Genomic DNA, 18,098 nt, shown 5'->3' with positions numbered 1-18,098 from the left:
AGAATGGTAAAGGACACTGCCTTCAATAAACGGTGCTGGAAGAGCTGCTTCTGCTGTTGCTGCGGCTAAGTCGCTTCAGTTGTGTCCGACTCTGTGCAACCCCATAGACGGCAGCCTGCCAGGCTCCCCCGTCGCTGGGATTCTCCAGGCAAGAACACTGGAAGGGGTTGCCATTTCCTTCTTCAATGCATGAAAGTGAAATGTGAAAGTGAAGTCGCTCAGTCGTGTCTGACTCTATGCGACCCCATGGACTGCAGCCTACCAGGCTCCTCCGTCCATCGGGATTCTCCAGGCAAGAGTACTGGAGTGGGGTGCCGTGGCCTTCTCCTGCTGGAAGAGGTAGATAACAGTAATTGTCTTAAAGAGCTTCAGTGAACTGATCTTCCACTGGGGTGCCCAGAACACAATGGGAAAATCCCTTCAATAAACGGTGCTGGAAGAGCCAGATGACAGCAGGCAGGAGGGTGAAGCTGGACCCTCAGCTCAAACTATAAGTGAAATCATCTCAAAACGCAGCAGAGACACAGGGCCGGAAACGATGAAAGAACAAGAGGAAGACACAGGGGGCGCGTCGTGACATGGTGTGGACAAGGGTTCTTTGGATACGACACCAAAAGCACAGGCAGCAAAGACAGAACCAGACCAGGGGGGTCCGGTAAATAAAACCCACACAACAAAGGAAACAGTCCCAGGAAAGGCAATGGGTGCAACGGGAGAAGATGCGTGCAAACCACACATCTGATAAGGAGCTACTTCTCAAATATACAAGGAGCTCACACAACTCAACGCAAAGTAACACCAACCCGGTTTTTAAATGGGCACAGGACCTGAACAGGTATCTCTCAAAAGACGACGTCCAAATGACCAAACAGACATGGAAAGGCGCTCAACATCCACCAGTCCTCAGGGGAGCACACGCCGGAGCCAGTGAGATGTCACTGCACGTGTTACACACACTCGACTCCCAGGAAAAAGACAGGTGCTGCCAAAATGCGGAGGGAAGAGAACCTTGTGCATGGTGGTTGGGAAGGCGTCGGTGCAGCCACCGTGGAAAGCAGTGTGGAGTTTCCTTAAGAAACTAAAAGCAGAACTACCACATGACCCAGCAATTCCACTCCGGGGTATGTATCCAAAGAAGAGGAAGCAAGGACCTCACAGATGTATCTGCACTCCTGTGTTCTGCAGTGTTGTTCCCAGTAGCAGGATGCGGCCACAACCTGGATGTCTGTCGATAGATAAATGCACAAAGAAAATGCCAGACACACACACACACACACACACACACACACACACACACAGTGGAGTCTCACTCAGCCTTTTAACTAAGGAAATCCTCCTTTTGAGACAACATGGGTGAAACCGGAGGACATTAAGCCGAGTAAAGTAAGCCAGACACAGACAGGCAAATGCAGCAGGAGCTCACTAACCTGTGGAATCTAAAACAGATTCGGAGAGACGGAGGAGAACGTAGTCCCCAGAGGCTGGGAAGGGGATAACGGGGAGGTGCTGGTCACGGGGAACAAAGTTTCAGGGATGCCGACCATAAGTTCTGGACACCTGATGTGCAGCGATGTGACTAGAGCTGACAGAACTCTACTGTAGACTCAATCCCGCTCAGAGGGTAGCCCGGAAGTGTCCTCAGCAGACCCGCAGACCAAGGTGAACTACGGGAGCTGATGGACACACTAACTATAATTGGCATGACGGCTGTACTTATTTCACAGCATAGACAGAAGTCACAACGTCAAGCTGTGCATGTGGAACAGATACAATTTTTGTCAATTCAGTGCAGTTCAGTTCAGTCACTCAGTCGTGTCTGACTCTTTGTGACCCCATGGATCGCAGCAGGCCAGTCCTCCCTGTCCATCAGCACTCCCGGAGTTTACCCAAACTCATGTCCATTGAGTCCGTGATGCCATCCAACCATCTCATCCTCTGTAGTCCCCTTCTCCTCCTGCCTGCAATCTTTCCCAGCATCAGGATCTTTTCCAATGAGTCAGCTCTTTGCATTACGTGGCCAAACTATTGGAGTTTCAGCTTTAGCATCAGTTCTTCCAATGAACACCCAGGACTGATCTCCTTCAGAATGGACTGGTTGGACCTCCTTGCAGTCCAAGGGACTCTCAAGAGTCTTCTCCAACACCACAGTTCAAAAGCATCAATTCTTCGGCACTCAGCTTTCTTCACAGTCCAACTGTCACATCCATACATGACCACTGGAAAAACCATAGCCTTGACTAGACGGACCTTTGTTGGCAAAGTAATGTCTCTGCTTTTGAATATGCTACCTAGGTTGGTCATAACTTTGCTTCCAATGAGTAAGCGTCTTTTAATTTCATGGCTTCAGTCACCATCTGCAGTGATTTTGGAGCCCAAAAAATAAAGTCTGACACAGTTTCCACTGTTTCCCCATCTATTCCCCATGAAGTGATGGGACCAGATGCCATGATCTTAGTTTTCTGAATGTTGACCTTAAAGCCAACTGTTTCACTCTCCTCTTTCACTTTCATCAAGAGGCTTTTTAGTTCCTCTTTACTTTCTGCCATAAGGGTGGTGTCGTCTGCATATCTGAGATCATTGATATTTCTCCCAGCAATCACGATTCCAGCTTGTGTTTCATCCAGTCCAGGGTTTCTCATGATGTACTCTGCATATAAGTTAATTAAGCAGGGTGACAATATACAGCCTTGACATACTCCTTTTCCTATTTGGAACCAGTCTGTTGTTCCATGTCCAGTTCTAACTGTTGCTTCCTGACCTGCATACAGGTTTCTCAAGAGACAGGTCAGATGATATGGTATTCTCATCTCTTTCAGAATTTTCCACATTTTATTGTGATCCACACAGTCAAAGGCTTTGGCATAGTCAATAAAGCAGAAATAGATGGTTTTTCTGGAACTCTCTTGCTTTTTCAATGATCCAGCAAATGCTGGCAACTTGATCTCTGGTTTCTCTGCCTTTTCTAAAATCAGCTTGAACATCTGGAAGTTCATTGTTCACGTACTTTGAAGCCTGGCTTGGAGAATTTGGAGCACTTCTTTACTAGTGTGTGAGATGACTGCAATTGTGCGGGAGTTTGAGCATTCTTTGGCATTGCCTTTCTTTGGGATTGGAATGAAAACTGACCTTTTCCAGTCCTGTGGCCACTGCCGAGTTTTCCAACTTTGCTGGCATATTGAGTGCAGCACTTTCACAGCATCATCTTTCAGGATTTGGAATAGCTGAACTGGAATTCTATCACCTCCACTAGCTTTGTTTGTAGTGATGCTTCCTAAGGCCCACTTGACTTCACATTCCAGGATGTGTGGCTCTAGGTGAGTGATCACACCATCATGAATATCTGGGTCATGAAGATCTGTTTTGTACAGTTCTTCTGTATATTCTTGCCACCTCTTAATATCTTCTGCTTCTGTTAGGTCCATACCATTTCTGTCCTTTATTGTGCCCATCTTTGCATGAAATGTCCCTTGGTATCTCTAATTTTCTTGAAGAGATCTCTAGTCTTTCCATTATGTTGTTTTCCTCTATTTGTTTGCACTGATTGCTGAGGAAGGCTTTTTTAGCTCTCCTTGCTATTTTTCGGAACTTTGCATTCAGATGGGAATATCTTTCCTTTTCTCCTTTGCTTTTCACTTCTCTTTTCACAGCTATTTGTAAGGCCTCCTCAGACAGCCATTTTGCTTTTTTGCATTTCTTTTCCATGGGGATGGTCTTAATCTCTGCTCCTGTACAAAGTCACGAACCTCTGTCCAGAGTTCATCACGCACTCTGTCTGTCAGATCTAGTCCCTTAAATCTATTTTCTCACTTCCACTGTATAATCATAAGGGATTTGATTTAGGTCATACCTGAATGGTCTAGTGGTTTTCCCTACTTTCTTCAATTTAAGTCTGAATTTGGCAATAAGGAGTTCATGATCTGAGCCACAGTCAGCTCCTGATCTTGTTTTTGCTGACTGTATAGAGCTTCTCCATCTTTGGCTGCAAAGAATATAATCAATCTGATTTTGGTGTTGACCATCTGGTGATGTCCATGTGTAGAGTCTTCTCTTGTGTTGTTGGAAGAGGGCGTTTGCTATGATCAATGCTTTCTCTTGGCAAAACTCTATTTGCTGTTGCCCTGCTTCATTCTGTACTCCAAGGCCAAATTTGCCTGTTACTCCAGGAGTTTCTTGACTTCCTACTATTGCATTCCAGTCCCCTATAATGAAAAGGACATAATTTGGGGGGTGTTAGTTCTAAAAGGTCTTGTAGGGCTTCATACAATCATTCAGCTTCTTCAGCATTACTGGTTTTGACATAGACTTGGATTACTGTGATACTGAATGGTTTGCCTTGGAAATGAACAGAAATCATTCTGTCGTTTTTGAGATTGCATCCAAGTACTGCATTTCAGACTCTCTTGTTGACCATGATGGCTACTCCATTTCTTCTGCGGGATTCCTGCCCACAGTAGTGGATATAATGGTCATCTGAGTTAAATTCACCCATTTCAGTCCCTTTTAGTTCGCTGATTCCTAGAATGTCGACGTTCACTCTTGCCATCTCCTGTTTGACCACTTCCAATTTGCCTTGATTCATGGACCTAACATTCCAGGTTCCTATGCAATATAGCTCTTTACAGCATCAGTTTTGTCAATTATACCTCAGTAAAGCTGAAAAGGTTTTCTTTCATTTAATTATACCAGGCACATTGGGAGTTATTCCATTTCTGATTTTCGCACTTGCTCTCATGCTTAAAATACGTATTTACATTTTTATTTCTGAACACGTACACATTCTCCTCCTCCTTTAGAAAAGACAAAGTTCTAACGGTACTTCACCTGAACTCTGGGTACTCATATACACGTGTGTGGGCATGCGCACGTCTCTCTCCATGCACACGTGTGGGTGTGTTTATGCGTGCAAGTGTGTGTCTGTGTACTTTTCCAAAGCTCATTTTCAGACATGCGTTCCTCTCTGTTGTATCTCACTGTCTCTCTGCCATCTCTTAGCATTCCTTTCTGTGTGAAAACCGTCAATATCCAAGAACTTGCACCTCTGGAAATGCCTTCTTTCACGCTCATTCTCTTTTTATCAAGTTGCTTGAGAACACTTCCTATTTGGAATCCAGCGTGTGACTCAAGTACTAGGAGAGGAAAACGCTTGTGAAGGTTAAGGGCCCCATGCCCCCAGAGCCCACCTCCTCTCTCAGGACCTGGCGGGTTGAGGCTAAGGCACGGCCCACACCGGGAGGCGTGCAACCTCCTGGAAGCTGGGGATGTGCTCTGCATGAAGCTCTCACTTCTGCCCCTTGCAAGTGCTCCAACTCAGGGGGAACTCTTCCTGGTTAATTCCCTGACGGCATGACTCCAGTATCCCATAGCGCCCCCTTTTGGTAGGGGGCAGTCTGCTCCCTGTGGGCTGGTCATTCTCTTGATAATCTGCGTTTTCCACAGGAAGTAGTTTCAGGACATTCTTAGGGCCTCGGTCCAGTCGGCCTTGATTTTTTTTTTTTCCAGTTGAAATTTACTTAGAATTAACTGTTTCAAATTGTATAATTCAGTGCGAAATACTTTTTAAATTTAACCTGCAGTCTCTCAGTTTACTATGAAAGGTCAAGATACAGATGTTACTTCCATTTATTTTTAAAAATATGACGTTAAGTAACCTATTTGTTGAGGTCACTGTGGCACACAGGCTCTCCGTTGCAGGGTGTGGGGTCTTTAGCTCAAGTGTGCCGTGTCTGGATCCGTGGCCGCTGATCCCGCCCAGGCCCCTAAGTATGAGCACCGAGTCTCAGTCAGGAGCCCAGCAGGGCGGCCCTCAGGTGTCACGTGCACACACATGAGTCCCAGCCCTTCGCAGGTCGGTTCTCATCAGTAAAGGAGGCTCCGTTATTTGCTTCCTCAGCCCTAGCCGTCTGTCGTGAGCGTCTTCCCGTCTGACACTTACGACAGATACCACACTGGCCCTCAGCAGAGGCCCGCCTCTCCTGAATCTCCCTGTCTGCCCTCTGTGCTGCACTCTGGACCATTTCCTCAATGCTATGCTCCGACTTCATACGGGGCCGCTCAGCTGCCTTCTTGGCTGCATGACTTTTTAACGTGTTCAATCTACTGGATTGTTCACCTTGAAAAATTTCACCTCTTTTCAGTGACCACCTGTTCCTCTGCAAAATAATCCACATGCTTGCCTCCCTTTATTTTTCTGTAACCATGGTTCCCTCTGTGTGTCCACATGGGTGGAAACCTTTCTCCGACCCCGAGATGATCCCTGCCGCCAGGGCCACACCGCCTACCTCTCCTGCTTTGCTGTGGTTTCCCTCCATTTGGGGAACTTTCTTTTTGCCCTTGTCTGTGGCTACGTGTTTCTAAAACACTCTCCAGAGCACATCTCAGTGTTAGGAGCAGAGGAGGCTCTGGGTGGGCACCACACTCACCCCCTTCGGTGCAGTCTCAGCCTGCAGCCCTTCACGTCCACCCTCTCCTGCTGTCCCGTCGTCTGGAAATTGACCATGATGACGGCACCAAGAGCCTGCAGCCCCTCTCAGAGCTCGGGTCAGGACAACAGGCAGAGGAGGAACCTCAGGCGCAGAGAAAGGGCACCGTCGCCCCAGGTACATGAGAAGCAGGCACACATTTACAGGACCATCTGTTTTCCAACAGAGTGAGAGCTCTGACCCTAATCAATACCCACTAAAGCTTGCAGGTGACGACAAGATCGGGAGGAGAATGTGCCCAAGGACCCCGGGGCCCTGAGGAGGCAGGAAGCACCCAGGGGCTTGTTCCCAGGAAGGCGGGCTGGACGGTCATGCGATACAGAGAGACGCCCTGAAGGGGGCTTCGATGGGGGAAACCCACACTCCGGGGCAGTGGAGGAGTCAATTTCCTTCCTTATTCCCTGAAGCCTCCTCTGGGCTCTTGGCCACATGGACTCCACTGAGCCCAGGGACACTCTGATCGTTTGTCCCTCATAAAGAGCAGACTTGTGGACACAGAGGGGAAGGAGAGGGTGGGACGAATGGTGAGAGTAGCATGGAAATGCACACACTAGCACGTGTAAAACAGACCACGGGGGAATGTGCCCTGTGACTCAGTGAGCTCACACAGGGCTCTGTACAACCTAGAGGGGAGGGAGGTTCTAGAGGGAGGGCATGTGACACACATGGCTGATTCATGCTGATGTATGGCAGAACCAGCACCATATTGTAAAGTAATGATCCTCCAATTTAAAAAAAAGTGTGTCTCTGGGGATGAGTCCTGCGGGCAGCAGGGGTTGGCATCCTCTCTGAAGCATCTCCAGGGCCTGGTGACCCTTCCACGGTGAGGACCCCACAGGGACCTCCTGATGGGTGGGCAGAGGAGGAAGCAGAGCCTGAGGCGAGGCCTTCAGAGGGAAGGACGTGCCCTGCTTGCCCACACCTGAAACAGGCGTCTCAGGAACACCCTGGGACTGTCACGGGAACAACGCCCGCTTTCAAGAAGAGGCTGTTCCCCTTCCTGCAGGGACGCTGAAGTGACAGCTGCGTGACAGGAAGCCCCAGCCCCGGAGAGGACACACCCTGTGGTCGGTCTGTCCGGAGGACACCCAGGTCTCCTCCATCCTCACAGCCTGGACCGCAGGGAGGAGACGCCATGGCCCCTGTGCTCCCCGCCCTGCTCTGCCTTGGTGAGATGGGAGGGGCAGGGGGAGCCCTGGTCTGGAGGGACCCCCCAGCCAGCCTGCTCCATCAGGGGACCCCAGGGCCCAGGAGACTCCGGGGTGGAGAGGCACTGCTCAGGGCTGAGGGCAACCTCTCACCGGGTGCTCTCTTCCAGGGCTGAGTGTGGGCCTGAGGACCCAGGTGCAGGCCGGTGAGTCTGTCCCAGGGCCCAGCTCCCTCCTCTCGTGGGGACAAGGTCACCCCCAGGCCGTGGGTACAGGGAGGGCATCTCGGGGCTCACGGAGGGGGAGTCTGGGAGGGCTGGGCTGAGAGCCGGGGCCTGGGGGGGACGCCTGGTGAGCCCGCCTCTGATTTCCTTCCAGGGACCCTCCCCAAACCCATCATCTGGGCTGAGCCGGGCTCTGTGGTCCCCTGGGGGAGCCCCGTGACCATCTGGTGTCGGGGGACCCTGGGGGCCCAGGAGTTCCATCTGGATAAAGAGGGAAGCCTGGTTCTCTGGGACAGACAGAAACCCCTGGAGCCCCGGGACAAGGCCAGGTTCTCCATCCAACACATGGGACAGGACCACGCAGGGAGCTATCGGTGCTACCACAGCACCCGCACTGGCTGGTCAGAGCCCAGTGACCCCCTGGAGCTGGTGGTGACAGGTGAGGGACTCTCGGGGGCTACGGGCTCTGCCCTCAGGAGGGGGTCTGCTCTCAGGGGGTGTCCCTCTCACAGCCCAGCCCTGGGCGGGGGGGGGGGAAGGGGGAGCCCCACAGATCCAGCTGCCTCCTTCTCTCCTAGGATCCTACAGCAAACCCAGCCTCTCAGCCCTACCAAGCCCTGTGGTGATGTCGGGAGGGAACGTGACCCTCCAGTGTGGCCCCAGTCAGGGATTTAACAGATTCCTTCTGACTAAGGAAGGAGAAGACAAGTCCTCTTGGACCCTGGATGGAGAGCAACGAACTGACGGGCAGACCCAGGCCCTGTTCCCTGTGGGCCCTTTGACTCCCGGGCACGGGTGGACGTTCAGATGCTACAGCTTTTACAGGGATACCCCCAGGGTGTGGTCAGCCCCCAGCGACCCCATGGAGCTCCTGGTCTCAGGTGACGAATCCCGTCCTCACCCCATACATTTGTGCAGACAAGACAACGTACTGGGGTCTCTGCTCCCAGGGGAGCCCTGTGAGAGGGTGGGGAGAGGAGTGTGGGGCTCACAGGACAGACACACAGACTGAGACACGGCAAGGCCTGGGGCCAGGCTGGGAGAGGGGCATTCATGGGGGAAGCAGTCCCTACAACCCAGTGCGTGTCTTTCCCCAGGGCAGTCTGGGAAGCCCTCCCTCCTGACCCCACAGGGCCCTGTCATCACATCTGGACAGAACCTGACCCTCCAGTGTCGCTCTGATGTCAGCTACACCAGATTCGCTCTGTCCAAGGAGGGGGGACAGGACCTCCCCCAGCGCCCTGCCCAGAGGTCCCAGGGGAGGCTCGCTCAGGCCGACTTCCCCCTGGGCCCGGTGGGCACAGTCCACGGGGGCCGGTACAGATGCTACGGTGGACACGGCCTCTCCTCCGAGTGGTCGGCCCCCAGTGAGCCCCTGGAGCTGCTGGTGGCAGGTGAGGAGACAGCGGGTCAGTCGGGGACCAGACTGTGCACAGGCCCCACGGGGGAGCCCCAGGGATGATGCTGGGACCAGGGGGAGGGCTCCCAGGGAGGGACACAGATGGGGTAGGGGGAGCGGAGAGACTCGGAGAAACAGAGACAGCGCTGATGGGCCAGAGAGGCCCGCGAAGTCTCTCCAGAACCAGGCCCAGCGCCCGCACCCCCTTCCTCTCTGCAGGACGGCTCAGAGACAGACCCTCCCTCTCGGTGCGGCCGGGCCCCTCGGTGGCCCCGGGGGAGACTGTGACCCTGCTGTGTCAGTCAGGAGAGAGGACGGACACTTTCCTTCTGTTCAAGGAGGGGGCAGCCCGTCGCCCCCTGCGTCTGCGCTCCCAGGACCAAGACGGGCGGTACCAGGCCGAGTTCTCCTTGAGCCCTGTGACTTCAGCTCACAGGGGCACCTACAGGTGCTACCGCTCACTCAGCACAGACCCCTACCTGCTGTCACAGCCCAGTGAGCCCCTGGCGCTCGTGGTCTCAGGTGAGGCCCAGTCTGTCCGTCAACTCAGCAGCTCCAGGCTCTGCCCTGAGAGCCCAGGACGGTGGTGGAGGAGGGGGCGCTGAGCGAGGGCCTCCTGGGGGAGGGGCCTCGGAGCCCGCGCCCCGCCCCTTCCTCCCGCACTGCAGTCCCGGAGGGGCAGGTGGGCAGTGCGAGGGTCTTGGGGAGGCCACAGGGCCGTGCAGGGCAGAGGGGAGTGAGGTGGGGACCCCGGGTCAGCCCAGGGCACCCCTTCCTGGGCTCAACCTCCCAAGATCCCATTCTCCCTGCCACAGACCCAGATCCGAACCTATGGCTTCTCGGGGCTCTGTGCTCAGGGGAGACAGCCCAGCCCAGGGCGGTGTGGGAGCCGGAAGATCTAATGCCCCCTCAGGTCATCAACGGGAAACACAGGCTGCAGGGGCTCTGGGCTGCCAGGCGAAGGGCCAGGGGTCGGGGGGCCCAGGCTGGGGTAGCAGGGCTGCAGAGAGGGAAAGCGGCTCCACCCCCGCCCCCTTCCTGACCCCCAGGGGCCTCTTGGCATCAGTTCCATCAGCTCCACCCCTCAGTGGAGTCTGACACTGCAGAGAGGGGAGCAGGCTCTTGGGACGTGGTGGCGGGTCTGGGGAGGAGCAGGGCTGAGTTATGCCCCCGGTTCAGGCGCCTCTGGAGACACTGATGTGGACTCCCTCACCGTCACCACACCCCCGTGCGGGCCTCAGCTTCTCCCGGTGTAAAAGGAGAGACCCGTGCCCCAGATCTTAGATTTCCTCAGTTCTGACCTGGGTGTGACCCCACATCGGACGAGGAGCACAGGGAGCCCCCGAGGAGGTGACTGTGGGGGCCTGTTCCCTCTACTGCAGCGTGTGGGGAGGGAGGGGAGGACCCAGAGGCCCCTCCACTGCAGCCCGCCCCTCCCCCCGCCCCCGCTGCGGTGGGGGAGGGGAGGGGACAAGGGAGGACCCTCAGCTCCAGGTGAGACCCTCGGACAGCCCCCTGCAGGTGAGGGCCCCCAGAGCAGAAAGCTGGTGTCCTCCTGGGGGCCAGCTCAGAGGAGCTCAGGGTGCCCACGGCCCTGGTTCCAGTCCCGGCTCTGCCACCTCCAGGCTGGGTCACCAGGGCCCGTGATCTCCCTCTCTGGGCCTCAGTCTCCTCGTCTATAAATGGGTCGGGTGGGCTGGAGATGGACGCACAGACCCCAGCACGAGTCTGCACACAGCAGGTGCCCAGTTAAACGGCACCCCTGGCTCACTCAGGCGTCTCTGGTGCCCCAGGCCTCACGTGGTACCTGAGTGCCCTCATCGGGGTCTTGGTGACCTTCGTCCTGCTGCTCCTCGTCCTCCTCTTTCTCTTCCTCCACCACCGGGGTCAGGACAGACGCAGGAAGTTGGGTGAGTAGGGAACGGGGTGACTCGGACCCCTGGAGGCCTTAGGGCATCAGACAGAGGGAAACCAAGGACATGGGAACAGTCAGCTTAAAAAATTTTTCCCACCATATGGAGGTTCCTTAAAAAGTAAAAGCAGAATTACCATATGATCCAGCAAATCCACTGCTGCCTATATGTTTCAATAAACTAAAAACTAATTTGAAAAGACACAAACATTCCAATATCCATATAGGCAATTTACAATAGCCAAGATATGTCAGCAACCCAACTGTCCAGCAAGAAATGAATAGAGAAAATGTGGTGTGTGTGTGTGTGTGTGTGTGTGTATCCACATATACATACAATGGAATATTACTCAGCCATAAAAAGGAAGGAAACTCTGCCATTTGCAACAGCACACATGAACCTAGAGAGTACTACGCTTACTGAAATAACTCAGAGGAACATAAACGCTTTATGATAGCATTGGTACATACTGAATCTGGAAAATAATACAAAGGAACATATATGAAAAACAGAAACAGAGTCCTTGATACGGAAAAATAACTAATGGTTACTGGGGGGTCGGGCAGATGAGGGGTGTGGACTAGAGACACAGACTACTGTGTGTGAAATAAGCAAGAAGGATATACTGGATAGCACAGGGAATGTAGCAATTATTTTGTAATAACTTTAAATGGAGTATCACCTATAAAAACATTGATTCATATGTTGTATGCCTGAAACTAATATGTTACAAGTCAACGGTATTTCATTTAAAAATTTTTCCAGAATCTCAAATCTGAAAATCTAGTGGAAAAAAACACCCACTGTCACCCACGTGCACTCATTTAAGCCATTCCCCTCCTTCTCAATGTCACGAACTGACACGCACCACGAGCCCAGGCTGCCTTCTCTCCTCCTGAATCCCACGTGGAGGGCGTGGGCACCACGTCCCCGGGGCCGAGCCTCTGTCCCGGGTCCCAGCCCAGGCCGAGGCTGATTTCCGACCTCCCACAGGGGCCGCAGACCCAGGGCCCGAGGACAGGGGCCCGCAGAGCAGGTAACCCCCGCCCTGACGCCCCCAGAGCCCCACCCACAGCACCCCACCTTCTCCCCCTGACACAGTGTCTCCTCCTCAGCTCCAGCCCAGCCACAGACTCCCAGGACCAGGCCATCTGTGAGCAGGAGAGGCGGTGCCCCCGGGGGTCACTGAGACTTCTGGAGGCAGTGGGGGGGGACACTCAGAAGGGTGGGGTACCGGGGCTGGGGACTGAAACCCCACACAGCACTCCCCCAGGTGCAGGGTAGGGAGGGTGCAGAGAGACCTCTGGAGGCCATGGAGGGGGATGCTCAGAAGGGTGGGGGAGCACACAGCACCCACCGGGATGCAGGGCGGGGGCTCCAGCCCTGAGGCTCTCGGAACCCCGCCCAGCAGTGCCCTCTGCTCTGCTGCAGATGCTGCCGTGAGCGACACACACTCTGAGGTGGGGCTGCAGCTGGACCATCGGGTGAGACCCTTGCTCCCATTTGGCCACCACAGACCTCCTGTTGCCAAACTCAGCCAAGCGCACGAGCGGCCGCTGCTGTGCTCACACCCCAGCTCCAGCCTCGCCCACCCACCCCTCCTTCCCGGATCCCTGGGTCCTGCTGTGACCCCACCCTCCCCTTGCCCTATGACTTCATGGCCCCTCCTTCGGGGCGCCTTTCTCAGCTCCGTGTCCTCTGGCTGACCTTCTGGTGTAGGGGTGCAGCCCCAGGTCTCATGAGGATGCGTGCATCAGTGGATGGCCCACACGGCCCAGCCCCCCTCCTTCACCCCCCAGCAAAGGGCGCGGGATAGCGGGCGCCACCCCCCAGGTCCTGCAGGTACGGCAGGCGCTCAGCTCGTGGTGAGAGGGGCCCCACGCCAACAAGCTGGCGGAGTCCCAGAATGCAAGGTGCTGACAAGGAAAGTAAATCAAGAGATGGGATTGGGCGCTCCGGGCGGGCACACTCGGTAGGAAGGTCCTGAGGTGGAAGGGACGTGCTTTAGCAGGAAGATGGCTGTGTGCCAGGCCAGATGAGCAAGAGGTCCGGGCTCAGACAGAAACCAGGGCTGCACAGAGCACCCAAGGCTCCCGGGTGACAGGAGGCCCCTGGAGTTTCCATCAGGAGAGAGAGCTGACCTGGCCCGAGGTTCCAAACCTCCTCTGGGCACAGCAGGGAGCTGGCTGGAGGAGGGCGGCGGACCCAGGAGGCACCTGTCCTACCTCACTGTCTCCCTCCAGTACAACAGGAGGCAGGCCCCCAGGAGGCCCCAAGATCACTAAGGCAGGAGGCGCCCCCCCTGTCCTCCCGGTCGGGGGGATTCCGGGAAGGATGGACAGATGCACAGCAGATGGGTCCCTCCTCTCCAGGCCCCCAGGCGCCCCATCTCACACACCTTCCCCTCCGCAGGCTGCCACATCTGAAGCCCCCCAGGACGTGACCTACGCCTAAGTAAACCACTCAACCGTCAGAAGGGGGACGACCACACCCCTGGCTCCCCCGTCAGGGGAGCCCCCAGCAGAGCCCAGTGAGTACGCTACTCTCGCCATTCGCTAGCCAAGGAAGGACCCGACCCCAGGCTCCCGGGACAGATATCAGACCCCAGGAGGCACGTGAGTTGCCAGGAGTGGACACCACCTAACCAAAAGCAGCAGTACCTGGGCTCCTAACAGACCACCAGGAGCCCCAGGGACCCTTTCAGGTCAACTGGTTCTACCCTCAGAAACAGCATCCTGGACCCCCGGTGGCCCAGCGGTTAAGAGTCTGCCAGCCAATGCAGGGGACATGGGTCTGGTCCACTTGCTGCCAGACAGCTGAGCCTAGGGGCGCTGCAGCTGCCGAAGCCCTGGTGCCCAGAGCCGGTGTTCCTCGAGGGGAGCCAGTGGGTGAGCAGGCCGTGCACAGCCAGGCAGCAGCCTCCACTCGCTGCAATCAGAGAGAGCCCACTCGCAGCAGGGAAGACCCAGCACAGCCACAAATAAACAGATTACTAAAAAACTGAAAGGCATGTTTCAGTTTCCTTAAAAAAGATAATTAATATCCTCATTTTATAAAGAAGACAACAGACTCTCAATTATCAGTGATTTTGAAAAAGATCAGCACATTACTCCAAACAAAGGGAGGGACAGGGAAACCACAATGACAGGGGTAGCTACCACTGAGGACAAACAAGGAGAGGAAAATCAGAAAAGCCAGAAAGCTTTGTCCCTGAGGGCGTGGATCACACTCAACATGCTAGGCACAAGGACCAAGTCAGAAAGAGAGAAGGAGTTGCTTTACCGCCATCAGGACACGACGGCAGGTCCTTCAGACTTTAGAAAGGTAAACACCTCATAGAAGGACAGCTTCATGCTATTATAGTAGAAAATGTAGATGACACAGACCAAAAGCCTCAAAAATAAAATTTATCAAAATTATGGACATAAGGATAAACAGAAAATCTGAATTCTCCTATATGTTAAAGTGAACTCTGAGTCCAGAGAGTTTCACAGGTGAATGCATCTGAACACGTGGGCACTCATGAAACACACACTCGTACACACACCTACCAAGCTCACACCAGCTTACACAGAGAGGGGAGAAGGAAGGAAGGGCACACTCCACTAAACATTTCACTGCGCCAGAGAAACCTGAGACCAAACGGTGACACGGAAACTACAAAATGGGAAAATCTCAGGAAGCTCTTTTTCCCTGGTTTGTTTTCCTAAACAAACATTCACAAAGAGGATTCATCAGTAAATAAAATGGACCACATATCACGCATATGCACGTATTTTTTTCAAGAATGTGTGGTTGGTTTCATCCACAAAAATCCATCAATACAATTCAAATATTAAAAGAAGAAATTTTAAAACATCATGATAACAGATGAAAAGTTTTCTGATAAAATACACCACCAATTTATAATGAAAAAGTCGTAAGTAGAAGGGAATTTCCTATCATTTATCAAAGCATCTTTTAAAACCTGCACTAGAAATCTATTTTTTATGTTTGTTTATTTATTCATTGTTGCTGTGTGGGCTTTTCTCCAGTTGCAGCGATTTGATCTCTGGTTTCTCTGCCTTTTCTAAAACCAGCTTGAACATCTGGAAGTTCACAGTTCATGTACTTTGAAGCCTGGCTTGGAGAATTTGGAGGACTACTTTACTAGCGTGTGAGATGAGTGCAACTTGTGTGGTAGTTTGAGCATTCTTTGGCATTGCCTTTCTTTGGGATTGGAATGAAAACTGACCTTTTCCAGTCCTGTGGCCACTGCTGAGTTTTCCAACTTTGCTGGCATATTGAGTGCAGCACTTTCACAGCATCATCTTTCATCTTTCAGAATTTGAAATAGCTCAACTGGAATTCCATCATCTCCACTAGCTTTATTCAAAGTGATGCTTCCTAAGGCCCACTTGACTTCACATTCCAGGATGTCTGGCTCTAGGTGAGTGATCACACCATTGTGATTATCTGGGTCATGAAGATCTGTTTTGTACAGTTCTTCTGTGTATTCTTGCCACCTCTTAATATCTTCTGCTTCTGTTAGGTCCATACCATTTCTGTCCTTTATTGTGCCCATCTTTGCATGAAGTGTTCCCTTGGTATCTCTCATTTTCTTGAAGAGATCTCTAGTCTTTCCCATTCTGTTGTTTTCCTCTATTTGTTTGCACTGATTGCTGAGGGAAGCTTTTTTAGATCTCCTTGCTATTCTTGGAACTTTGCATTCAGATGGGAATATCTTTCCTTTTCTCCTTTGCTTTTCACTTCTCTTCTTTTCACAGCTATATGTAAGGCCTCCTCAGACAGCCATTTTTGCATTTCTTTTCCATGGGGATAGTCTTGATCCCTGCTCCTGTACAAAGTCACAAACCTCAGTCCAGAATTCATCAGGCACTCTATCAGATCTAGTCCCTTAAATCTATTTCTCACTTCCACTGTATAATCATAAGGGATTTGATTTAGGTCATACCTGAATGGTCTAGTGGTTTTCCCTACTTTCTTCAATTTAAGTCTGAATTTGGTAATAAGGAGTTCATGATCTGAGCCACAGTCAGCTCCTGGTCATGTTTTTACTGACTGTATAGAGCTTCTCCATCTTTGGCTGTGAAGAATATAATCAATCTGATTTTGGTGTTGACCATCTGGTGATGTCCATGTGTAGAGTCTTCTCTTGTGTTGTTGGAAGAGGGTGTTTGCTAGACCAGTGCGTTCTCTTGGCAACACTCTATTAGCCTTTGCCCTGCTTCATTCTGTACTCCAAGGCCAAATTTGCCTGTTACTCCAGGAGTTTCTTGACATCCTATATTTGCATTCCAGTCCCCTATAATGAAAAGGACATATTTTGGGGGGTGTTAGTTCTAAAAGATCTTGTAGGTCTTCATAGAATCGTTCAGCTTCTTCAGCGTTACTGGTTGGGACATAGACTTGGATTCCTGTGATACTGAATGGTTTGCCTTGGAAACGAACAGAGATTATTCTGTCAATTTTGAGATTGCATCCAAGTACTGCATTTCGGACTCTCTTATTGATCATGATGGCTACTCCATTTCTTCTAAGGGATTCCTGCCCATAGTAGTAGATATAATGGTCATCTGAGTTAGATGACCAGTCCCCTTTAGTTCGCTGATTCCCAGAATGTCGACGTTCACTCTTGCCATCTCCTATTTGACCACTTCCAATTTGCCTTGATTCATGGACCTAACATTCCAGGTTCCTATGCAATATTGCTCTTTACAGCATCAATTTTGTCAATTATACCACAGTAAAGTTGAAAAGGTTTTCTTTCATTTAATTACACCAGGCACATTGGGAGTTATTCCATTGCTCATTTTAGGCACTTGATCTCGTGCTTAAAATACGTATTTACATTTTTATTTCTGAACCCGTACACATTCTCCTCCTCCTTTACAAAAGACAAAGTTCTAACGGTGCTTCACCTGAACTCTGGGTACTCATATACACGTGTGTGGGCATGTGCACGTCTCTGTCCATGCATACGTGCGGGTGTGTTTGTGCGTGCAAGTGTGTGTCTGTGTACTTTTCCAAAGCTCATTTTTGGCCATGCGTTCCTCTCTATTGCATCTCACTGTCTCTCTGCCATCTCTTAGTATCCCTTTCTGTGTGAAAACAGTCAGTATCTAAGAACTTGCACCTCTGGAAATGCCTTCTCTCACCGTCATTCTCTTTTTATCAAGTTGCTTGAGAACACTCTATTTGGAATCCAGCGTGTGACTCAAGTACTAGGAGAGGAAAACGCTTGTGAAGGTTAAGGGCCCCATGCCCCCAGAGCCCACCTCCTCTCTCAGGACCTGGCGGGTTGAGGCTGAGGCACGGCCCACACCGGGAGGCTGAACCTCCTGGAAGCTGGGGATGTGCTCTGCGTGAAGCTCTCACTTCTGCCCCTTGCAAGTACTCCGACTCAGGGGAACTCCTCCTGGTTAATTCCCTGACGGCATGGCTCCAGTATCCATAGCGCCCCCTTTTGGTAGGGGGCAGTCTGCTCCCTGTGGGCTGGTCATTCTCTTGATAATCTGCGTTTTCCACAGGAAGTAGTTTCAGGACATTTTTAGGGCCTCAGTCCAGTCCGCCTTGATTTTCCTTTTTTTATTTGAAATTTACTTAAAAGAGAATTAACTGTTTCAAATTGTATAATTCAGCGCGAAATAATTTTTAAATTTAACCTGCAGTTTCTCAGTTTACTATGAAAGGTCAAGATACAGATGTTACTTCCATTTATTTTTACAAATATGTACTTAATTAACCTATTGTTGACGTCGCTGCCCACACAGGCTCTCCGTTGCAGGGTGTGGGGTCTTTAGCTCAAGTGTGCCGTGTCTGGATCCCTGGCCGCTGATCCCGCCCAGGCCCCTAAGTATGAGCACCGAGTCTCAGTCAGGAGCCCAGCAGGGCGGCCCTCAGGTGTCACGTGCACATGCATGAGTCCCAGCCCT

At 52.1% G+C, this 18,098-nt stretch overlaps 1 protein-coding gene and 1 long non-coding RNA gene across 3 annotated transcripts; both read left to right on the top strand.

Moving 5' to 3' along the window:
* The first annotated feature begins 7,538 nt into the window (after positions 1-7,538).
* LOC113888887 (leukocyte immunoglobulin-like receptor subfamily B member 3) lies at positions 7,539-11,745 on the top strand. 2 transcript variants are annotated; one of them, XM_027535854.1, is made up of 7 exons: positions 7,539-7,648; positions 7,798-7,833; positions 8,006-8,290; positions 8,430-8,732; positions 8,949-9,245; positions 9,470-9,772; positions 11,044-11,745. In XM_027535854.1, exons 1-7 carry the CDS (start codon positions 7,615-7,617, stop codon positions 11,166-11,168), a joined length of 1,383 nt encoding a protein of 460 aa, XP_027391655.1. In that variant the 5' UTR covers positions 7,539-7,614; the 3' UTR covers positions 11,169-11,745. The 2 variants fall into 2 exon arrangements, with proteins under 2 accessions (XP_027391655.1, XP_027391654.1); XM_027535853.1 differs by having other exon boundaries at positions 8,949-9,260.
* Positions 11,746-11,777: 32 nt separating this feature from the next.
* On the top strand, positions 11,778-14,169 carry LOC113888891. Its single transcript, XR_003510085.1, has 4 exons — positions 11,778-12,199; positions 12,279-12,316; positions 12,595-12,647; positions 13,576-14,169. It is a non-coding gene; the product is annotated as an uncharacterized LOC113888891 (long non-coding RNA).
* Positions 14,170-18,098: the final 3,929 nt, after the last annotated feature.

Source organism: Bos indicus x Bos taurus, unplaced genomic scaffold (genome assembly GCF_003369695.1).
Source record: "Bos indicus x Bos taurus breed Angus x Brahman F1 hybrid unplaced genomic scaffold, Bos_hybrid_MaternalHap_v2.0 tig00002862_arrow_arrow_obj, whole genome shotgun sequence".
NCBI classification, from domain to species: domain Eukaryota; kingdom Metazoa; phylum Chordata; class Mammalia; order Artiodactyla; family Bovidae; genus Bos; species Bos indicus x Bos taurus.
This window is presented reverse-complemented; position numbering and strand designations above follow the sequence as displayed.

Bases quoted from the DNA above. Each gene is read 5' to 3' on its own strand.
- LOC113888887 (XM_027535853.1), top strand. From the start codon at position 7,615: ATGGCCCCTGTGCTCCCCGCCCTGCTCTGCCTTG. The intron at 8,733-8,948 runs GTGACGAATCCC...GTCTTTCCCCAG, and splicing joins CATGGAGCTCCTGGTCTCAG to GGCAGTCTGGGAAGCCCTCC. The intron at 9,261-9,469 runs GTCAGTCGGGGA...TCCTCTCTGCAG, and splicing joins GGCAGGTGAGGAGACAGCGG to GACGGCTCAGAGACAGACCC.